Raw genomic sequence first — 25,630 nt, forward strand, 5'->3', positions numbered from 1 at the left:
GTCTCCGCCAGTTTTCCTCTTGTCAGCTCTTCTCAAGGAGGAAGATCGACTAGAATGACTTGGTTTCGGTTTGTACAGATCCATCATCTGTGAAATTTGGGGATATATCTGATTGCGACTCTAGTTTCCGGCCGATATATGTCCAAGTGAAAACATTTAGTGATTTCAACAGATCTCTCAAGGGATGAAATACGTTTGCGATATTTTTTATTTATTGTCCTACATTTCAACAGTGGTTCAAGCCTTTGATCAAATACACCATCACTCGATAAAATCAGCAACGTTTAGATCTAGCATGGTCACAAAAAAACCGTATCGGTTGCAGTTTCAGTGCTACGAACACAATGGTGAAATGCCCCAAATCTACTGATGTGTTCTAATCCTAATACGCCGTGTCGAAATTTGATTTTCTGTGTAAGCAACCTTTTCAACCATTCTGCAAGGTTGTGTAAAACTTCTTAACTTTTCCCTCAGGAATCTAAAGTTTATACCTAAAGGTATTTGTCGATCAGTTCATGTTCAGCTGGTCACAAACCAAAGTTTGTCTGCGACATTTCTAATGTTATATGTCAATAGAAATCCCTTTTTTTTTGAAGATTTGTTCACCACTGCGTCTTTACCAATATTTATCCGAAAATCTACAGAAACAAGCTCAGTAGCAAAAAAAGTTTCAACATAAACCCGGTTTAATGGCACTGGGTAAACGCCAAAGACATAGAACATAAAATCACAAACAAGAAACATGGAAGAACAGCAAAAAACTCCACAAGCAGCACAGTGCATACATACTATATATAAACTAGAACTCCGCGAGTCGGATGTGTCGCCTGACGAATTATTTACTGTCGACATTATAGCTGTTAGATTGGCATTTTATTCATTTATAGACAATGATGTTGCCATTTAACTTTCAAGTGTAGGTGGCATTTGAACCCTCAATCAGATATACCTACGGAATAAGTTTCAGGTTGAAACCTCCTATAGTTTACGAGATATGCCACGGACAAAACCTAAGCAAGAAAATTAACAAAGGGCAATAACTCTAAAAATATGGCAGCAAGAGTAACGGTTCTTGTGCACTGCACTTGCCCTCAATGAGATCTATCTAGCTATGAAGTTTCAAGTTGATACCTCTTATATTCTTCAAGAAATGCCCCGGACAAAACTTTAAGCATGAAAATTAACAAATGGCAATAACTTTAAAACTAAGAAAGCAAGAGTTACTGTTATTGTGCACTGTACTTGCCCTCAATGAGATCTATCTAGCTATGAAATTTCAAGTTTATACCTCTTATATTCTTCAAGATATGCCCAGGACAAAACTTTAAGCATGAAAATTAACAAAGGGCAATAACTTTAAAACTAAGAAAGCAAGAGTTACTGTTATTGTGCACTGCACTTGCCCTCAATGAGATCTATCTAGCTATGAAGTTTCAAGTTGATACCTCTTATATTCTTTAAGATATGCCCCGGACAAAACTTTAAGCATGAAAATTAACAAAGGGCAATAATTTTAAAACTAAGAAAGCAAGAGTTACTGTTATTGTGCACTGCACTTGCCCTCCATGAGATCTATCTACATATGAAGTTTCAAGTTGATAACTCTTATATTGTACAAGATATGCCCCGGACAAAACTTTAAGCATGAAAAATAACAAAGGGCAATTACTCTAAAAAATATGGAAGCAAGAGCAACAATTCTTGTGCACTGCACTTGCCCTCAATTAGATCTATATACATATGAAGTTTCAAGTTGATACCACTAATAGTTTAGGAGATATACCCCGGACAAGCGAAAATGGGACGCGGACGCCGCCGCCGCCACCGCCGCCGCTGCCGCCGCCGCCGACAAAAGTAACCCCTATATGTCGTCTTTTCAGGCGACACAAAAATTAGGTATGTTTATCAAGGATTGTTAGGTACCGCCTTAAAACACGTTCAGCAACTAGACAAATGTGTGTCTCCATAGTGTAGGGCGAATTTATGTTATTGCTGTCAACAACATTCTTTATGCCAGATATTTTCCCTGAAGTTAATATTGACATTTTTGCAGCAGTGCACATAAACACGGTATCATCATCTGTGTCGTAAGTATCACTCCACTTTGCGAATCTGTTGTTCTTGTGCTATCTTCTGACCATTTGTCGACGAATTGTTATCTTGTCAATGTGACATACCAACTTCTGATAAGATTATATAAACTACATAATTTAGTTTGCCAGCTGTCTTCCAAAAGGTATCGCGAACGAACGTTACTAAGCAACCATCTTCTCGACTATTATGCCGCCTAACTTATGTATCAGCCATAACGAGAATCAAGAGCGGGCTCAAATACAAACATGTCAATCTTGGACACCGAAACAAACAACTGATTCGGACCTAAACAAATGTTAAAATCCCAGTAAGAGGAGCAAATTATTTATTTGCCAAATATTTATTTGCTCAATTATACAATATTGTCAGGTAGCGCAAGTCGACGATAAAAATGCACATCACAAGTACAAATGACAAGTTTATTGTACACAAAAACTTGAACAATGCAGATCAGTGATTAATACTGTTACAATACAATGTTTACTATTGTTACAATATTCTAGCAATATGAAAACTTCTATTAATAGGAATTATCTTGGCTTTCAACAGACCATGTCAAACACTAGCAAAAGCCTCATTTTATAGTTTTTATTTACCCGATCATATTTGAGATAAGTCGGCAGGTAGGTTTTTAAAGCCTTAGCCCTTTATTCTGTTATAAAAAACGAAAACAATAATTTGACCAGTTCAGAGGCTAAACAACTTTCTGGTCACGGTTTGTGAGCCAGTCGGGCAACAAACCATTAATTGTGGCATGGTTAAAATGTGTTTTGTTAACTCAGCAATATCAACATGAATGTTAATTAAAGTTAATATACAACAACGAACACCACTATAGCTTATACCAGTCACAGACAATATAATGAAAATGTGAGCATGTAGTTGCAGGAAATTCTTAAACAACGTTATACATGTTTTAAATGCGATATCCGTAGTGTCCGTGACCCGACATACATACATGTATAGTGTTAAATGCGTGTAAAGTGTCATAGGATGAAGGGCCATAGGATGAAACAAAAACAGATTTCTTAAAATTAGCATATCAAAACCAGATATTGTTAAGGACATCAGGCATGCCTAATAACATCGAATAACATTTAAACAACTTAGTTTTTGAAATTAATTTCATAGCGGAATAATGACACTTATTATTTAGCAAAAAGTAATTAAAGATAGAGTTCTACTTACTCTTATAGTAAGAGTGAGAGTATTCCTTTGAGTGTAACGAGCACTCCGAACAATCTAAATGTCAAAGGAACAACTTGGAACAGAGTACCTTGTTCAGAACACGTGCCCAATGAACCAGTAAAGTAGTAGGTACAGTAGGATTAGTCACGTGATTTAACATAGCCGACAACCAGGGCGTATTGCTTCCAGTACACAGAGAACTCTGAACAACGTAAATGTCAAAGGAACAACTTGGAACAGTGTTCTATGTACAAAGGCAGCCATTATCTATTATATATTCCTTTCAGCAGAGCAGTATTCTGGATTGATGAACATTGCTCTAAATTGCTCCATTGAAAAAACTGTTCTGCAATTGAGCACATTGTTCTTAATCACTTTATTGGAAATGCCCACAACACAGAAAAGGAATACACCCAGTATGATCTAAACATCTTACACAGCAAAGGCTAGTTACTTCTTGGTATCCAAAGAACACAAACAGGTCTAATTTTATCCTATTGACTGTTAAGACAATTCTAGGGAGACCAAAATTCTAATCACTATGTCCAAACACCCCTACTTTGGTACTTGTCTAATGCAATGTGATTTATATCATATATATATACACAAGTATCATGATAAATAGATCATATTCAACTTAAATTTAAAATGAAGAGATTTATATAAAACATATATCATAGAAACAATGAATTATGCACTAAACACAACATCAAAAACAAAGCACATCAAAGGTAACATATTGCATGTTTATGCACACATTCTACATAAATAAATGCATGTTTTACTGAATGATAATTGTTCCATGTCAGAACTAAAAACAAATGGTAACTGAGATATTTTTCAGTGAGCCCTAGCCTTATGCCTCCTACCAGGGATTTGCTGTAAAGTTTGACAGCTGGGCTTTTCCTGTATCACAATAAACAATGTCATACAATCGGGTTAGTACAAAATAATGAAAATGATGTTCACATAACAATATAAAATGGCAACGCAAAATGAGCAGAATGATATCCCCCAAGTGCAGAATACATCTTTGAGTAAACAGTACATGCAAATTGGGATAATACTGTGATTTACTAACACTTAATGATGATATATTTTGACATCAAGTATGAAATAAGAATTATGCTTGGTTTAGTTTAATATTATGCAAGGGAAGTATACAAAATGGACAACATAAATGTACAATTGTTCATACAAATGAAATAAACACAAATTCATCTTCAATTCAAAATAGCCCGAAGTCAAATACAGTCATTGGTCCATATACAATGTATCAATCACAGATACATGTAGTAATGTTAATGAATTGATTCTGAATACACCTTGTAACAGCATTTACACATTTCAAAAAGCTTTCTAGATTCTTTAAGTAATTGATCTGAATAAATCGAGATTGTGGATGGAACAATGAAAAGCAATTTTGGAAGTGGCTAGTTGAACATTGCAATTTACATGTCATTGGAAATTGGAAAATATGAGTATTTTGTATAGATGGGATTGGTAGTGTAAACATTATGTTGTGGTCATCGCACATTCTGGAAGATCAGACACAATTATCAGTGGTTAAAGGTCTAGTTTAAGCCTTATATAACTGACCCCACCCCCATCCAAAGAATTAAAAGACCTACAAAGAATTTTTATTTATGCAAGTGAGTTACCTTTTTTCATCTGTCTTTAATCATACAATAAAAACTTTACATTATTATCAATATTTCAGGTTAAAAGCTTGCATTAAGCAAAAACAAAATAAAATACCCTAGCTTCCAGCAAAGGAAAACATCAATGCATGCATTGAAAGCCTTGCACGCCAAGTCCTATACTCTTGGTTTTTATGGAGGATCCATTCTTCTCCAGCATGCTTCAAGCCAAAAATATATAAATGGTTTAGTAATGGTTACATCCTTTTCAAAAACAGGTAGGGTAGATAGGTTTTAATTATGTACATTTTTTTAATTAAGCTTCATGTAAGAACTTTGTTATCACTGGAGAATGGACTTATATATTCTGTATTAAGCGTTAAAGCTTAACTACATATTAAAACACATACTTATAAACGAAAAAAAAAAATCCAACTAACTATCAAAACAGTAGGGTTGGCGTCTATTTCGTTGGAAGGGTTGGGAACCGAACCAAATGTTCTCTTTAAGCCTCAGCAAAAGGCATTGTTTTAATAAGGAGTGTGCAAAAGAATGCACGGGAATTTTAGGTTTTTTGCACAGGATCGATGGTGTTGTAATTAGTGATGTTCCGATGATCGATTATAATTGAAAATCGAATGGTTGTCCCAGAAGTCGGTGACAATCGATTGTAAATGGTCATAATCGATCATCGGTTCAACAAGAGTTGCTTTTCGTCTTCGTTTTCCACTCGCCAGGGGACATCACTGTGTTAGAGATTCGTCCTTTACTTTCCGTTCATTACCGCCTATTTTCTTTTGCTTCATTTATACATTTGGAGCTGTTCATTTCTTATCGTTAAACAATATGGCTGACCAAGCGCCACATCTCGAAGACAAAATATTTCCCTATCCTGGGGGCAAAGCCAGATCGAGAGTATGGACTCACTTCGGCTTCAACAAAAAAAAGCCAGGCCCACCTACCAAAGTAAATCATTCATAAATAAAACTAGTAATTGATTTAATGCATATGTTTGCATTTGGTGTTGTCAACAAACCATTAGGCTCATAGTACAGTGGTCGAAATTAGCAGAAGCCCGCAAGCCCTGCACTGGTAAATTGTCGTCCAGGCTTGCTCAAATTCTGATTTTTATATAGCAGGGCTTGTTCAAAACTTAGATGCCAAGCAATAGAATAAGAATTCGAGTTTGAATAAAAGAAAAAACAACTACTTCAAATATGGTACATTTACATGTATAACATAAGCTTAGTTTAAAATGATTATGAGTTATTAACTTATTGTACAAAATACTACAAATACTACTACATTTAAGGTATAGTCAGAAATGGTCCAACCGATTGTACTATCGATAATCGGTTACTTGAGTGGAACGGATCATCGATTGTAAAGCTGGAACCAATTCCCATCACTAGTTGTAATATTGACGTCCAGGCAGATTTGAAAATTAATCACCGCTGTATGTATCTTTAAATCTTGTCAGGAGACAATGTGATAATACGTGGGAATCCAAGTTACGTATTCAAGCAGATTTGTAAATGAATCTCTGATGTACGACAGAGTGTGTTTAAAAAAAGTCAGGATCCAAAGTGATGAACTATCTGAGTCCGAGGAACATAATCAAGTAGATTTTAAATCAAAACACACTTCGGTATGTTACAGTGTAATTAAATGAAGTCAGGATCCAAAGTTATGTAATGTCTGAGTCCATGGAACAAGTTCAAGCCGATTTCAAATTGAATAAATGCATGCACAAAACACCAATTTCTATATATGTAAGTTCAAACATTTATATAAACTAACTTAATACTAAAGTCTACAACTACTGAGCATGCCATAAGAAACAAAAGCACATGAACAAAATATTAGGTAATACCTGAACAAAATCATTATAATAATTTAATATAATAATTCAGCCAAAATAATATACTATCTTAATATCATTAAAATTCATATTTTGCACACGAGATATAGCAAAAAAAGGCTGCTTCTCTTTAATTTATGACTACAAATAAATGCATGTTGTTACATAAAAAAAAATTCAGAATAAAATATTGGATGCATGTTCACCAATGTAAAACATTTGACTATTATGTACAATTTAAACTGTGATCACCTTAGGAACCTAGTCGTATTTAGACACAAAGTATTACCTAATTTACCCTGGTTTTTATTTGTCTAATTTAACAGAGGTTTCATATATATTGGCCCCATTTTACCCTGCCAAATTATCCTCAAACCAACGTTACAGTTTTGTCAATTCTTTGTGTTCACATATGTTCGGATTGGTGTATTCATGAGGTATCATTCAAAAAACAATCTTAATTTCTTATAACAGGCAATTTTTTCCGCAATCTCTAAATGAGTTAATTTCTATTCTAAATGGTTCTCATGATTAGCCAGTTTTCTAAGGTGACTTCTGATTGGTCTGATCCATACTCTGCGCACATGCACCACTATCAAGCAGTGGAACGGAAGTGTTATGGTCTTCCTCAGTGCAAGCATCAGGGGACGAGGGAAGCATGGACATATCTTGGTACGGTATTGAGGCATCACCATTCAGGTAAGAGTCATCCTGGGAGGCACCCCTTTGCATAGCTGAAAAAAAATAGTTTAAAGGCATTGAAACATTATTTGGCCAGACTGGAACAAAACAGTAGTAATGTAAGATTAAACAGGATCTGTCCAGGACATGGTCAAATTTGCTTCATCAAAACTGTGCAAAATAAGCAGAAATGTCAAGAAAGTATAGTTTAAACTACTATAAGACTTTTCATACATTTTTTATACATAGCCCAACAAGTATTCTTTCTCTCATTTTTTTCACAGGAAAGTATGAGGCTTTTCTGAGTATCAAACCATACACTCCTTGTTGCACGTCATGTGTTCTACTAACTCAGCTTACCAGCATGCAGAACTAGCAAGTTCCTACTGCAACAACAGACTACCAAGGGTACATACGTGCGACAATTTGTCTGGGCTTATCAGTACTGTTGAACCTTGGGGAATCCTGTCGTGAGCATTGCCCTCTCCCCTCTGGTCTACTGTTCAGGTCCATTCCTAGCTCTGAAACATAAAATACCAGTAAAGGCTATTCCATTTAAACATATACCCCACGGGGGGATGGCAATTTTTTTCATCATATATATCTTTTTCACTAATTTGCATCTGTAGGTGGTTGCCAAATTGTGAAATTTGCTTCTGATGGGGGGTGTCGAAATTTAAAAATTAAATCGCATATGACGTTAGGGTGAAAATCCCTTCAGACCGATCAAACAGTTAATTCGTGTAACCTCCCTTGAATACTTTGCGGAATACTTCTGTTTTATTCATTGATAGCAACTTCTCAATATACCATAATCCTTTGCGGCATAGGAACTTCCGTTTTCTTTTCGGGTTGAAATGAAGTCTAATAACAGCGCAAAAATCCTATAAATTACCACCCCAGGTTTATTATGAATGATATTTTCTCATTATATATGGCATTTCAATGTGTTTATAATACATCATAGAGATATGCTATGCATAACATAAGATATTAATCGCTTGACAAACTACCTGGACTGGAGGTTGTGGTGGGTGGGGTAAACTGTTCTGAATAATATATGCTGTTCCTAATCTTATTTGATTATCGTTGTTGTTGTTTTTAAATGAAATAGACGAAACACTTCTGCTATTAATTTCCCTTCCTCTTATTTACAGATATGATTCAAATATGCTGATATTATGTTTTGAGAACATGACTTCCATCAAGATCACCATTAGAATTGGTTTGGCTGCTAGAACACCCAGAACTGCAAGCGGATAGTGATGGATAACCAGTGGTGGTCGACAGGCTACTGTTGGTTGGACAGCTTTCGTTTATTTGACTGCTATTTTGGTTGGACCATGAGTGTTGGTAAAACACCTATAGATAGTTGGACTGTAAGTGTTGGTTTGACAACCGTTCTTGGCTGGACTGCTGGATGGACAGCAAGTGTAATGGACAGCTAGTAATGTTTGAACTGCAACTGTTGGTTGGACAACTATTGTGGGTGTGTAAGCTTATTTATACTCGCACTCGGGCCTTGCCCATTCGGCGACTGCTCCGTTAAGATTGTTAGTCATTTTAGGTTTTTGGAGCAATGTGCACAGACAGAATGTAACCCTGGTTGGAGCTACCCTGGTTCTTTAACGTGCACCAGTGTATAGCACTGTCACACGGGACTCCCATTTAACGTCCCTCCCGGAAGACGATTAGTTTTTTTTTTTTGTGATGCGACGGGGGATCGAACCTGCGACCCCTGGATTGATAGTCAAGTGTGTTACCTCAAGACCATGGATCCGCCACGGACAACTATTGTTTCTAGATGGCTATATTTATAGATTGGACCACAAGTGTTGTTTCAACAACTGTTAAGTGATTGAAAGTGTTGGTTTGAATATAAGTGTTGATTGGACAGCGATTAATAAATGGACCTCTTTTGTTGCACAGCTACTGTAAATTGGACAGCAATAATTGGTTGGATTCCCATTCATTGGTTGTGTTTCTCAGACAGTTTGTTTTATCTGAGCCATGATCATTAATAATAGAAGTCATATAATCTGTATAGAATTATAAGTACTTATTACTAAGTGCTTATTATTAATATTAGTACAGGTACAATTATTCAATAATAATATTCATAATGCGCAACATATTGTTTTATACTATAAACAATAATTTTACAGGATCTTTCAATAAATTACAAATCCGTACAACCATGTTGTGTTTGTTTTCCAATTATTTTTTTTTAAGATAGACACATCAACTTGCTTCAAACATGATAAATATGCCATTTAATTTTGCACAGCAAACAAAGTTCATGGCATAAATTATAATCTTATTCTTATCAAAATTAATGATATAAGAAGTGTTAGAGTTGAATCACTAAATTGCATTTTACATCAATTTCTAATGGGTCATTAGATTTGATGAGATCTCTTTGCCACTTTGAAGTCACAAAGTCCCTTGAAGAAAGAGCTTTTGCCAATTTCTGAGAAAAGGTTAAAGGGTATGTTCAAAAAAGTTAAAATCAAGTTCTGTTTGACAAATGGACTGGAGATGTGCCATGTGTTTCTTCCTATAACAGTAAATCAATGATTTCAATGTATCTTCAGCAACAAGATAGTTTAAAACATAAAACACGGTGACTATAGAGTGTAAACTTAAAATGATAGTAACTCTTCAAATCTTGGGAAAATGTTTTGAATTAAAACAGAAATGTTTCAATATCTGTATCATCATTAACAGCATCCATAAAAGCCTAATGTAAGATCAGTGAATTATTTTTTTTTACTTTTATACTTGTAAATTTTAAATCGCTTCTGAAGGGGGTTATTCCGGATCTAAAACAACAAATAGAGGTAGGACCCCCAAACCGTTAATTTGCTTCTGTAGGGGGGAGGTCTAGTTAAAAAGTGCCTTCCCCCCGTGGGGTATATGTTTAAATGGAATAGCCCTAAGTTACAGGTGCATTTTATCCCAATCTGTTTTATTTATATAAAAAACTTTTCTGTAAATCATTTCATATCCTAACATTAAACAACAATCTACTTAAAACTGATAGACTTGATGTTACCATACTATTGCAATTAGCAATTTTGAATGTATCTAATTAATATTGTGATGTTACCTTTTGAAGCAATTTCCATTTCTGGTTCTCACAAAGTATGGCAACAATTTGATTATGTTGATAAATCCATGGTATCTTCATTTAGTTTTAAGAGCCAAGATGGTTTATTGTTCTCAAATTAAAGAGTGATGTTTTATTCTCTTATTCGCTTCGCTTTATAATTTCAATTTGTTCTCATAAGGTCAGTTTACTCCATTTTTATTCTATCTTTATTTATTATTTTTTGCTATTAAATATAAACTATTTGACTTTCTCATTTTCTGGTCATGCTTCATTGTTTATACAGCACAGATCTGTGTCAGAAAATGAAGACAGACTTTGGTTGAATGTCAAATACTGCTCAAGTTATGTAAGTCAAAAGTGTAACTGGTTTGTTATTGTGTTTTTTCTGGAATGGTATATAGAACGGATGGCAATAAGTACCCGAGTACTCCAGTTCTCGATCAATCGACCGAGTATCCCAGTACTAAATCACTACTCGAGTACTCGAAAATGTTTATATTTTTTTTATAAAATTCACCAAATACACGAATTACCGACGTAAGTATCAGATCTTGCGCGTTTCCAAGACGACAATGTACGGTCCCTCTAATCCCTACTGTGTACACAATTGACCCTAAAATATTAATTGACAGTTGTTGTGAAAGTGACAAACTGACAACAAAAAGCACTGATGTCAATTAGTTAGGTGTTGATAGCAAACGTCATTAAATATTATTTTGTATAGTAAACAACTAAACAAATTTATAATAATTTTCGTTCATTGTAATTCTGAATGTTTTTCATTATTGAGTTGTTCTTGATCATTTAGACGTTTGAATATGACCCGAGTGTCAATTTCCATTTATATTGTAGTACATGTGCATGTATAAAGTGAAATGAAAAGGACAAATTAAAAGCATGAAACATCATTCGTTTTTTTTTCATTTTTCTGTTAAGGTAGATAATGGCAGTCTTATTAAAAGATGAAAATGTCAAATATTACGACCAACGCACAATATACATGAACGATACATGTATAACGAACTTGTCTTCCCGAAAACCAATTCAAGTTATCTGAGTAATCGAGTACCGGAGTACTCGATCGAAAGATTGTCCGAGTACTCGAGTACCAATTTTACTACTAGTTGCCATCCCTAGAATATAGAGTGACTTTTATTAAATAATTATTTAGACCGAAAAGAACCAAGCGTATTATTGATTTAGGTATAATAGTGTGTTACTTCGTACATGTTTTTATTTTATTCATACTTAATATCTAAATTATATAATATTATATCATATATTGTTCTCACTAAATCGACACAGTAATTTGTTGATTTCAGAACATATTTGTCATGTCCAGTGCTGCATATTCAGTTGTGAACAACTTAATAACAAATCTAACTTACTAGCTAGTGTATTTTGTTGCGATACCTGCAAGGTTATATGACCAAAGAATGAGAAATGATACAGAATCAGACATAACACTTCTTTATCTTGTTATTTAAGCATTCCCTTTACTTGTGAAGTAGACCAAGATTGGCCAACCATTAAACTATCAATAACTTAACAATATTCACTTACCCTCATCTTGTTGGCCAGCTGCATGCTGAATCCCATCGGTGTACTCAGCACCCTTCCTCGGCAGCACTCTATGGTAAAACCGCACAATCATGGAATGGTTGTCTCCCTTCTTAATTTGTCGCTTTACATACAGGAAAATGGCTATGACCACAGCCACAATCACCACTACCAGGATCACAGGGACACTGAAATGAGATGTATAAGAACCTTATTGATTTTTTTAACATGAATGTTATGACCAATCAAAGACAAAAGCAAATATTTGTTACTTCAGTTCATGTCAATATAAGTATACATGTATAGGATTTGTTTTAAGTTGTTTTTACAAAAGAAATAAACAAATGTAGCTAAAGTCAAGCTATTTAAACACATAGTTATCAAAAGCAATATGAATTTCCTAAACCAATCAAAAAGGAGTACTGTTTGAATGTTACAATCACTTAGGTAATATAAATTACTTACACAACAGCCACTAAATTGTTGTCTTGTTTTTCAGCTGTTTCAGAGCTGGCCTCCACTGATCCAGTGCTGTTATCAATCTGAATGTCATAACCCTTGCTACCAACAGGTGAATTATCCTCAGAAGTGTTTTCCATGTTAACCGTAGGATCATCTGCCATAACATCAACTAAAGAGATATGTTTGTGTTTAATAACGGGCCTACAATACAGAATCGAAACCAGATGTTATATTTGGCTGATTATACAGAACTTTGTTTAAGTTAGCAATGTTATTTTCGTCATTGTTGTTAACTTCAAGTCCTTACTGCTCTTGAAGATTAATGGATACGCTTGTGATCTGCAGTATTTCTTACATAATTTAAGACAGCAGTTTTAGATGTACTTGTTTCATTTTAATAGATGAGCACATCATTAACTATTTCATGTTTACATCTTAACATTTATCTCGCTAATCACGTTGTTAACTTCAACATAGTTCTGAACAATTGGCCAATTTGATCTTCACTTAAAATTGAGAATGATTGGTCTTTTGTTATCAAAATAACATTACACTAAACAGTTGCATATATGTATGAATCCTTATTTTGAGTATTTTTGTGGCTTTAAAAGGCTTTAAAAGGGTATTACTGGAGGAGGATGAATACAGTAAAGAATCTGCTAGTGGATACCTGTTATGTCAAAAATATCTTGCCAAGCTTTCTGCTTATGTTGTATCTGATCCATGTTTGTACTTTTCAGGAGTAAATTATCCCAACAGAGAATATATATATATATATATATTGGATGTATATGTTATAATTATGTATGAGTAAGTGTATGTTTTTCCAAGGTAATTTTATGATTTATTGAATTACCCTGATAATTAAAAGCATATTTACAGTTTCATTTATTCTAAGATAATAAATCAAAACACTGATGACCTTCTGATTTAAATTGATAACCGATAATGTTATCATCAGGTCCTCCTATCTTGTAACACTAGAACCGTACTATTAACCCTCACCAAACACGACCCAAAACTACTTGTCCTAGAGTCCATACAAGAACTGGGATATTTTTTAAACAAGAGGCACATCAGTGCCTGTGCTCCACTGGCCAAAAGGTTCAAGCAAAGACCACCTAACGAACATTTTCGTCAAGTTTCATAGAAATACAATCATCAATTTTTGAGGAGAAGTTATTTAAAAAAAATTTTTACTTTAATAGCTCTGGCTGCCATGTTGTGCAGTGGACCGAAATGATTTGGGCAATTTGAGTAAAGGAGCACCAAACAAACATTTCTGTCAAGTTTTATCGAAAAAAGGTCATCGGTTTCGACGACAAATCGTATAAAGTTTTTTTTATTTTTTAGCTCTGGCAGCCATGGTGTGCAGTGGACTGGAACCATTTAACAAATTTTGGTTAATGACCACCCAAGGAACATTTCTGTCAAGTTTCATCAAAATCTGATCATCGGTTAACATTTGATCTGAATAGATTATGAAGCAAATATCTAACCTGAACAAGAACTGACGAGATAGAATCGACTTGGTGTTTCACTTACACTTTTCGGCCATTTAAGTTACTAAAAATAGCTGTTTCATAAACTTTCAGAATGTCACTTAAACGAAAATTAATGTTCAGTCTATAATATAGACCTTACATTTATACATATATAGGAAAGTATATATTATATACTTTCCTATATATGTATAAATGTAAGGTTTTTAAATTGATCTTTTTGTGAGAACTTTATGCTTATATGTTTACTCATAAATTATTATTGTTTAAAAATTATTTAAAGATGCTATACGTGAAAAATTAAGACATTATTTTTTTTCTATTAAAGGGAGGTAATTCAGTAGTAAAATGTAATCAAAGCTATTAAAGCATGGCATTTCTTTTCTAACCATGTTGATATTATTACAGTCTATTCAAGCAAGATGCCTTTTGTTTTTACATAGTACCCATAGGTTCTGAAAAACAAGGAGCACTATTCCCAACAGAAGGATGTCACTCCCTATCACTGCATGAGCATCATAATAAAGAAATGTTTACTCAAACTGCAAGCTGCTCAATTGAAATAGGTATTTACCTCAAGCATACAGTTTTATAATGTGGCAAAATAGTCGGACTACTAGATTGTCATTCGGACTAGTAAAATATGCCATTATGCTAGTCCAACTGGCTAGTAGGTTAAAATGTTTTTCGTGAAGACTGCGGACGAGAAATCCTTAAAGGTTTTTCTATTTTTAACTCTCGCAGCCATGTTGTGCAGCGGACCGGAACCATTTGGGCAATTTTGGTTAAAGGGCATCCCGATGAACATTTATGTAAAGTTTCATCAAAATCTGATAATCGGTTTCTGAGATGTAGTTTAACGTTTTTTTCTATTCTTAGCTCTGGTGCCCATGTTGTGCAGCAGACCAGAACTGTTTGGGCTATTTTAGTTAAGGACTACCCAAGTAACATTTCTGCCAAGTTTCATTGCAATACGATCATCGGTTTCTGAGGAGAAGTCGTTTAAAGGTTTTTCTATTTTTACCTCTGGGGGCCATCTTGTGCAGTGGACCGAAACCATTGAAGCAAATTTGATAAAGGACCATCCAAGGAACATTTCTGTTAAGTTTCATCAAAATCTGATCATCGGTTTCTGAGAAGATGTTCTTTAAAGGTTTTTCTATTTTTTTGCCCTGGCAGCCATGTTATGCAGCGGACCGGAACCATTTGAGCAATTTTGGTTAAGGACCACCCAAGGAACAATTCTGTCAAGTTTCATCAAAATCTGCCTATCCGTTTCAGAGGAGATGTCGTTTAAAGATTTTGCTATTTTTAGCTGTGGCGGCCATATTGTGCAATGGACCAGAACCATTTGAGCAATTTTAATAAAGGACCACCCAAGGAACATTACTGTCAAGTTTCATCAAAATCTGCCGAACCGTTTCAGAGGAGAGGTCGTTTAAAGATTTTGCTATTTTTAGCTCTGGCGGCCATATTGTGCAATGGACCAGAACCATTTGAGCAATTTTGGTAAAGGACCACCAAAGGAACATTCCTGTGAAGTTTTGTCAAAATCCGCTTATCAGTTTCAGAGGAGATGTCGTTTAAAGTAAAAGTTTACGCACGCACGCACGCACGCACACACTCACGACGGACAATCTGTGACGACATAAGCTCCATGGCCTTCGGCCAGTGGAGCTAATAAGCGGAGATGAAAATGTCTGTGCATAGTTAATAAAAACTAGAATCAAAGATACCCAAATAATGAAGGTCTACAAAAACAGACAAGATAGTTTTTTCTCTTGAATCATATTTCAAATGTGAATTATTTTAATGCTTGAGTGGTCTGTTTGTGGTTGCGGTGTTTAAATTGGGTTGAAGCCCGGATTTAATAAAGACAGGCTGTTTAAAAAGGACAGAGTGCAATGTTAGAAAAAGGCACATGGTATCAAGCTGTGAAGAACTTCAACATTTTGAATTTTACTGATGTTAAGAATAGTGTTTATTTTAAGTTATATTAAGAAAAAAATTTATCTGCAATTTTGATATCATAGAGTAAAATAATAATAGTTTTCAAAAGGAAAAATTATTTTTGGTAAAAAAACACTAGTCCTGGAAACAAAATGAAACAAAAGAAATTTTGACAGTCTTAAGCATTTCATTCTATGAAGGGTGCTACCAAAGTAAGTAAATGGTGTAGCAAACTTCCATATCCATAACAGTTGTTGCGTTTGTGCCACTCATGCAGTGCTATTTAGGCCCTTACCTTGTGCTAAACAGGGCTCATATTTGAATTTTGACTGCTGGGCTTGGCACTGTAAATTTCATTTTATAAATGAAACTAAAAAAAAAATAATTCCAAAACGTTTTACCTGTTACACATATTTTCCACATACAATTATGAGTATTATTGCTTCAACACCAAGACCAATGCTTGCTATAAGGTTTTTTTCAATAATCAATAAAGGGACTTAACATAACTATTAATCTATTAAACTCTAAATAAGCCCCTTTCGCCACATGTGCACATAAAATTGTAAACAATATTAGCGTTATAGCCAAGATTAACATTTTTGCACAGCGATCAAACAAATAACAAAGACCCCAAGGCAATAACAATATCAAACCTTTTTCTTTCAAAAGAAACAGACAAGCTTAGAATAATTGTGGTGGATCCGTAGTCATGGTAACTAAAAATACTAATCGTCTTCCGTTAAATGGGGGTCCCGTGTGACAGTGCTGTACACTGGTACATGTTAAAGAACCAGGGTAGCTCTAACCAGGGTTACATTCTGTCTGTGCACTGTGCTCAAAAAACTTTAAATGTCTAACAATCTTATCGGAGCACTCGCCGAATGGGCAAGGCCCGAGTGTGGGTATAAAAAAGCTTACACACCACCAGAACTATTGACATTATTATCATTATGATCACTTCTTGACTCCTGCACAATCAAAGCTATAATTAAGTTAACAGTTTTAAAGTAGTGGAACATGCACTATTATTATAATATTATTATTATTATTATTATTATTATTATTATTATTATTATTATTATTTTTATTACTGTTGTTATTATTATTGTTATTATTATTGTGAATTAAATACCATAATGATAACATACCATCAAAACTAGATGCATGGCAAAATGTTACAAAAGTGATTTTAAAAGAACTAAAACATCTATCATTTAAATGTCAGAAAAATATTCTAGATTTGTGATTATCATTATAAAACACTTACCGAACTTGCCATTCAAACTGTAAAACTATTTAGCTCTTAAAACGAGATAAGAGGATTATTGATATTTACATGAATGCAAAAAAAGTATTGTTTGTTTTCAAGTGGACAAGTTTTTATTTCTAAGGCATAAAAAGCAGTTGTTTCTCGCTGCATATCCCAAAGCAGAATTATATTTCTTCTTTGTCAAAATTTTAACAGTTTTGATATTTATTTCAACAAAGATTTGGGCCTTCAATTATATTTTTTACTATCTTGTGTTTATATTATAATTTTATACTCTCTTAGTGGTCAAAATGATATTTTGTCCAATGGGATGGTAGTACAGTAAAACTGCGGCCGTTCGAACAGGCGGTCGTTCGAGAACTGGCGATCCCTCGAGGTCAAAGCTTAGCTTTCAATTTTCATATAAAGTATATACCAACGCTGCATCGAAACCTTAATAAGTCGAGCACAATAGCCGGTGCTAATTGTGAGAATTGCAATGGCAGTTAAAAGGAAATTTTATAAGATGTAAAAAAACATTTATCACTGTCTACGAAAGACCGCTATTAGTTTATAAGGGAATTTGAGAAGATATTTATGCTGATTATGTGCACTGTCAGTTGTTTAATAAATGTGCTTTTTGTAAAAACAAACTTTGCTATTTATTCATTTAAAGGTTTTTCTGTTACATTTTATACATTTAGTATACGACAGCCTTTGAACATGAGCGATTTCCACAATGCAATACATTATCTGTGTCGAAGTACACATTAAATTTGTCGCCCTCAAATTTAAAAAAAAAATACTGAAAGGCAATTCATAACAGACTTGGAAACTGGGTCATTTGAAACATCTGTTTAAACATCCGTTTCTTCGAGGTTTAAGCTCTGACCCTGGTGTCCTCGAGCGATTGCAGTTTAACTGTTTTTTTCAAATCTTTCAAATTTATTTTGTAAAATCAGCAGACAGCCGTTAACGATTTAGATCAGGCTAATCTTGTATTTAAACAGATGCTGTACCAGTAGGCAAAATATAATCATGATCACTAAGCTGATAAAAGGGTTATTTGTATAAACATACCAAATAACTTGGTCTATGGCCATTTATTTAGTACTTACATACTTCTAACCTAACTATTAAAAAGATACAAAATATTTTTCGTAAAAGTCGTGAAAATATACTTATCTTACATGTATATTTTAGAATCTTTTCCAAAAGAAAACATCACCTAAATTCTCAATTTCAAACTTTACAAGAGCTGTCAAAGAGAGGGCACGGTGAACTATTCTGCTGCTTTTAAGTTTAAGAATTGCTAAATACAGTTATCTTACTTGAGAATTGAAGAATGTTTGATCACTGAGTAGTTTAATGGAGTTACAATGCAATAAATCAAGCAGTTGCTAAGATACTAACCCCTGTGTGCTTGTATGCAAATAAAGGACAATTATTTGCATTAAATGCAAAATTGAGTTATCTTACTTGAAAAAAAGAGTATGTTGGGTAGGTGGGAATGCATGTCTAAAGTTTCATTGCAATACAGTAAAACTGTGATAGCTTAAGTAGGTTAAATGGTTGAGTACCATTATATAGTCTCAATGCAATACATCAAGAAGTTGCAGAGATATTAACCATGTGTGCTAACATGCCAAACCTTAACTAGAATTTCTAGGTCCAAATAATCAAGGGCAATAATTTACATTATATGTAATATAGAGTGATCTAAATTGGTTAATGAAGAAGTTTTGATAGCTGGGAATGCATGTCTGAAGTTTCAATGCAATACATGTACTGAGGTATTAGTATCAGTTGTACAATGTTTATATGACAGCCAGGGCTTCCAAAAGTTTGGAACCTAAATTGGTCCGGACCCGGCGACAACCCCCAACCCCCCTCCAAAAAAAAAAGACCTGTTCAAAAGTCTGATTCAGTAGAAATGTCACACATTTTCGTGATGTTTATTCAGTCAATATTTTTTCGCAATGAGGCTAAACCTAAGAGGGCTTTAGAACCATCATAGCCGAGTTGGATAGTAATTGATACAAACTTAATTTCAAATGAGATTCTCATCGAGTTCTGCAGCGTTTCTAACAAGAAATCGTAATTAACTGCGGCCGGCAGGAAGCAGTCAGACGACAAAAGGTGAACCAGTATTATGATTTATTTGCTTAATGATACTACAGTGGGTCAACATTCAACTGATAAACTTTAATAATCATATATATCTAGATTTATAATCGGAGCTTCTAGCTATAAGTCTGATATTGAATGAATTTTTCGTTTGTGTATTAAAATGACGTAAGCGGCGCACCCAGCTTTCAGTCTCTGTAGTTAATCAAGCGTGTCGCTGTTGATATCCTATAGGACTAGGTTAATTAATTCGGAATTTTAATGCTTTCGCGGATTAACAATGACAATTGTATTTATCTGCAAAACCGTTTTTAAGAAGCAATGCTACTTTGGTAATCAACAAACGGATATATCATGTAATGATCGAGGACATAGCAGACTGCTATGTGAAAATATGGACCAATTTTAACACCTAATCAGGATAGCTGCAAGCACATAATTTGTTTAATTGTGTCTTCTGCGACATACCACTACACGTGATTGGACCGATTGCAAGCGTCTGCTAATTAACAGATATCGAGTGTTCAGCGTAGCGGAAAAAGCAGCTGGTCGCATTGGTCTGATGGTAACTAGGATACTTTTATTGGGGTTTATTTTGAATGTGTGAATGACCCAAGAATGTTTGTGTATTACAATTTCAACAATTTTTACTGACAGTCATTTTGGACAGAAATTATAAAAAATGAGAAAATTTCGGACCAAATTTTTTTACTTTTGAAACTGAAATCGGTCTGGCTTGGTCAAAATCTGTCCAGACCGGCAATTTGCCGGTTTTTAGAAGCCCTGATGACAGCAGTGTGTATGATACCATACATATTTGAGACCATAATTTTGCAATGAAAAGTTTCATAAAGTAGATATTTACCAGTAATAGTTCCCGAGACATCTGGAGAAACTGGTCTTATTTTTTTATCTTGGGACAACCTAGAAATAAAATTATTTTTGTAAACATTTTTTTTCTTCTTACTAGGGTAAACCAAATAAGGACATAATACCCAGAAAACCCTGATACTTAGGCCAGAGTTTTTATATCTTTAGATTTACGGAAGCGCCGTACCTAAATATTGCAAAACCCAAATAAAAATAAAATTCATTTTCGTAGTTTTATTTTTATTTTTTCCGACGAACGATGCTCCAATGTTAAGGAAAAAATAAAATTAGTGTTCTATAACCCATATCTCAGAACCAACTTGTGTACCAATTGTCATTCATTATCGGTCTTTTTACCGCACAAACCACGTAAACCAGTCGGAAATACGCGGGGAAACAGAACAGGTACCCGTTACCATAACAACGTCCTGTCAAAAGTGAAAGTACTTTTTGTCATACCCCTTATTTCTCACAATTTCTGCAGCTATATAGAAATGTTTTACTACAAAAACGTTCCGATGTTTATGTTTCATTATTTAAATCAAACCGTGGTGAATTTAGAGCGTGTTTATTGTGATTTTTTTTGTAGATTCAGTATGTTGTTCGCGTTTCGTGGAATGATTGCAAAACTTCCGGTCAAAATAAGGAGTCAGAAATTCGTGGGTTGTATTGTCTATTAAAAGTCGTTGGCGCACGTCGTATATTAACAAGGATGAATTGGATTACAGCGCAAAAATGTATAGCTTCTGACAAACACAAACTGCAAAATGATATCGTGTTCATCATAGTCAAAATGGATTTTTTTTTCTGAATTTGACTCTGGGGAGCATTGATTGAACACACTGCTTCACGATCACATATTTGAAGAGGAAAACACAAGGTATCGTGATATTCGTAGTTGTTAATTAGTTTAATAATGATTTAGAATTTAAATCGTTATAGAATACTGAAAATGATGTAATAATAACATAGTGTGTGTTTCCGATAAAACAGAAAGACTGAACATAAGATATCTGGCAGTCAGTGCAAGAAGTCAAACTTATCCGTTGTTTATTGCCAACGGGCATAGCTGGAATTAGAATGATATTTTTCAGGACTGATTCTAAAATCAGTTCTTAGACCTGGTTTTTTGAAACATATAACACTTGTAAAATTTATCTTAATGCTCCCGAATTTTCTTTGGTGAAGTACATAAATGTAGATTTTGATTGTCTGTGTATCCGTAAGCCCTGTCAAACTTTGAAGTGAAGAGGAATTTCCATCAGGGCTTCTACTTTTTTTGGTTATATTTTCTATATAAAAACCACATCACGGTAAATTGTCACGGTGCTATTTCGTTAAAGACAGAAAAACACATTTGACCTCCTTATTATACCGTGTCTGAAACTGTGTTCAATGTTTGATTACTTCACAATGGAAAGGATATGCTTATATTGTGGGCAGAAGGTTAGAATTGGCCATGTAAACTTCTGTATTACACTGACATGTTTCATAAAATCCATGGGTTGATAATATATGCACCTCATATGCATAGATGCATTCGAACAAATACATACAATTAATTTCAATGAGCACTTGAACTCACAGTGTTGAGGTCAATATTTTCAGTCATTAAAAGGATCTTTTAATTATGCTTTTGAAACTTTATGGTGATCTATCACCCTCTTTTCAGCCTATGAAATAGCTGGCACAAGTAAGGTGTGTTTGTCTTCATGATATAAGAAGATTTAAAAAATAAAAAAATCGGAGAAAAATCCGTTTTATTTTTATTTATTTCTCCTTTGGGACATTTTATGCATTTTATTTTTATTTTTATTTCCTCCTCCTTACCCAACTTTTTGAAAAATCTCCCGTAAATCTAAAGATAAAAAAACTCTGGCCTTATTACAAACTGGTAGCTTTAATGCCATAGAACAAATATAATGGAATAACCCCTTAACATTACATTAACAGACGATACTAAAATATACCACCCCACTACAGAAGCAAATTAGTGGAAAAAGACACCCACCTATATACTAAGAAAATTATTGCTCCACAAATGGGTTATATGTTTTACTGTAATAGCCATAATGTAATTAAGAATAGGGGTAAAAGGTAATTGACATAACGAACATAACGAACAAGTCGGAAAATGCTTAATAGGTAATTTTTATAATAATGAGGCTATAATACAAATTCGAAATGCTTTCTGCTTTTCATGCATCAAAATATTCATTTATCAATTGATCATTCTCTGTTTTAATCTTCGATAATCAGAAGTAAAATCTGTTTCCTTAACTAATATATAAACGTTTAGCGGTTTAAAAAGAACATGTTTACTGAATTTTCATCTTTCCTTTACCATTGATTAACAGAATAACACGTCTATAAGGTTTTATGGACAGTACAGCATTAAAGGAGGTGAATAGTAACCAATTAACCAATGGAATACATTCTTGTAACATTAAATGCATAGCTACAGTAGCCTGGCTGTCCTCAATAGGAAAACAATAGCTTCAGCATGAGGCAACATATACCTGTGAGATTATAGTCTTTACATTTGGACTACAATAAAATTAGTATAATCTAACCTCCAGGCAGTCTCATTCCAGACACAGCTTCCACACAAGTCTGGCTTGTAGCGTAGTGGTCCACATGGTGTGCACTCTAAGACAATATTTACACACAAAGTTATTTATACAGATTAGTAAGTAAATGGTCATTACTCTAACATTTAATTTTATTGACTAAAATTTGGATTATCATTAGAAATATGCTTATGTAATTGTGTTGCTTTTATTACAAACAAAATTTTCACCTTAACAAAGTTCAACCTGGATAAAGATAAATAAATGTGCTTGGGTTTTGTCACAAGCATTATAAAAGATAACACTTTCATCTCAATGAAAAAGGACATCTTTATCTCAAATAGAAAAAAAATATGACTGCAAAATAAGCTGGGATACGTATTCAATTTTTCAACAAGATTGTACACATGAAAATGAAGAACAAGCCCTATAATAATTGCTGTTGACATGTCCGATAGTTTTACCTCAGGTTCAATTTTTTCTGAGACAGCATATTTTATAATGTTATTAATTAGGTGATTTCATATTGGCTTAGTTATTTGTCCGAGGTTAGCTGTATTTGCCTGAGCCCGAAAGGGCGAAGGCAAATACAGCTGACCGAGGACAAATAACTGGGCCAATATGAAATCACCTACCGGTAATTAATAAGTTTTTTATTAATTAACTATTACCGTTTTGGTTAAATACATTCTTATAACTTACCTTTAGTTCAAATTGAAGCTGTATTTATCCCTTATTCATTCATGGTGTCTGCTTTTCTAGACTTGACTTTGCTAATTTTGACATGCATCCTTATAGTGACATTGCACATACTTATGAATAAAGCACTGTACATTGTAAGGAAGCATGTCTTTTCGTCTTATTTTGTAAATAGTTTGCCAAAACGTCAAATGCTTTACCTTCGTTGTCTATTTTGTCGGCGTACAAAATCATAACAGTCGTAAAATCCACCAACGGGTTAGATTTAACTGTCATATCAATCCGTACAAAGTGGTTCAATCATTCAATAGGTTCAAGTATTCCAAATAAAGTTATACAAAGCACAAAACTTTTAAAACAGTCGGAAAACGGAAAACAAAATGGCTACCTTTAAAAAGTAATTTCCAGCATATTTTTCATATTAGGCCACAACAAATTGATCATTTGTTCTACGGATTTTGCCCAAAAAAAGTAGGAGCGAGCGAGCGAAAAAAAAAAAAATACTTTTTTTTAAATTTCAGGCAATTCAGAGGCGAGCGCAAGGCGAAAAATTAAAAAAATATATAAAAAGTTTATTTCTTACCAAATATATAATGCAATATGTCAAGAAATGCTTTTTAATTGCAAACATAGGTTCTCAGTTATAAAATATCTGAAAGTTTGAAAAAGATTTGTTCAATAACGACAAAGATGAATCCCGGACAAAAAAAAAACGGACGGACAGACAGACGGACAACCCGATTCCAGTATACCCCCCAAACTTTGTTTTGGGGGGTATAATTAAAAGGTTTTGATTGTATCACATGAAAATCTGTCTCAATATTTAACAAATGACAATAAGATCCAGTGCTTTACTATTAACTTCAATTTAAGCATGGATATATTGTAAAGACAACATTCCTCATAGTAACGTGCAATTATTCAAAGACCAAAATGAAAACTATTGTATTCATCCCGTAACTTAATACTATCACAAAAGAATTTTTTTTTAGAGTAGTAAGAGTAATTCATCATTTGAGCATTTCCAAAAATTATATTTGAACCTCTTGAAGCAAATGATAAGGTTGTAGTGACTTTGACATTGAGAATTAAAAACTGAGAAATGCATTTTAGAATTTAAACAAGAGGCCCAAAAGGGCCTTTGCTCTACTGGCATGGCTTTTGTGGTCATATCAATCCAGAGCATGTATGTATGGGTAAAAGACAACAGACATATAGTTTATGTTTTGTGTTTGGGTTACCTAAAAACGTAGCACGTTCAACATCTGAGCCCAGAAAGTATTGTAAGCAGATTAGTTGCATGAGCTATTTTAATATGTGCCAAGTAAAAGTCATCTGACAAAAAAAAATGCTTTCAAAACTGTACTCATAGTAAAAAATTCTGTAGTTTTAAAAGTTAAAAAAAGTTGGTCAAAGTCAAGGGCATCCTAGGACAACATTGATCAATTTGAACAAACATTCACAATCAATTGTGCTGAGATGGATGCACGAACACACAAAAAGATTTTCAAACCTTTCCAGATTTATGTTTACCAAACCTGTGAACCCTGGGTGTGGCCAGTAATGACACCAGGTGCATAACTTAAACATTCACAACCAATTTTGTTAAGATGAATGCGCAAACTACAGAACTTAAAGCTAAAAAATGGCCTTTGGGCTTTCAACAAGAACAAGGCAGAGTAATTCACAAAATCAGCTGCAGAAGCAAAAAATCCTTGACTTGCAAATTGTCTCCCTTAACTCTAGACTTGAATTTACATGTACCATGTATACTTGGCTAAAAATAGAATTCGCTCATGCAGACCTGGCTAAAAATAGAAAGCATTTCTTTGAAACTTTCATGGCCCATAATCTAGGCATTCATGGGCGGATCTGGCTGGTTTTCGAAAGGAACCGAGCTCTAATCTATATCTAGATACTGTACAAGTTTCATCGAGATACAATCAAAACTGAAGACTGTATCGTGTTCACAACCAATTGTTAACACAATAGCATTTTTTTATACTATCAAGGGCCATAATCTAGGCATGCATGGGTGGATCTGGCTGGTTTTCGAAAGGAA

At 34.1% G+C, this 25,630-nt stretch overlaps 1 protein-coding gene across 2 annotated transcripts in view; it reads right to left on the reverse strand.

Moving 5' to 3' along the window:
• Positions 1–2,424: 2,424 nt before the first annotated feature.
• Positions 2,425–25,630, reverse strand: part of LOC128246864 (uncharacterized) — a 42,771-nt gene continuing 19,565 nt past the window's right edge. The window contains exons 5-10 of one of the 2 annotated variants that reach the window (XM_052965358.1): positions 22,873–22,948; positions 20,295–20,353; positions 12,602–12,752; positions 12,140–12,324; positions 7,881–7,985; positions 2,425–7,517 (exon numbers count right to left, since the gene is read on the reverse strand). In XM_052965358.1, the coding sequence (XP_052821318.1) occupies positions 7,327–7,517; positions 7,881–7,985; positions 12,140–12,324; positions 12,602–12,752; positions 20,295–20,353; positions 22,873–22,948 (767 nt within the window). In that variant the 3' untranslated portion in view covers positions 2,425–7,326. Of the gene's footprint in view, positions 7,518–7,880; positions 7,986–12,139; positions 12,325–12,601; positions 12,768–20,294; positions 20,354–22,872; positions 22,949–25,630 lie in introns of both variants that reach the window. The other variant, XM_052965357.1, reaches the window with a different exon arrangement.

The sequence above is a fragment of the Mya arenaria genome, chromosome 9, assembly GCF_026914265.1.
Source record: "Mya arenaria isolate MELC-2E11 chromosome 9, ASM2691426v1".
Lineage (NCBI taxonomy): Eukaryota > Metazoa > Mollusca > Bivalvia > Myida > Myidae > Mya > Mya arenaria.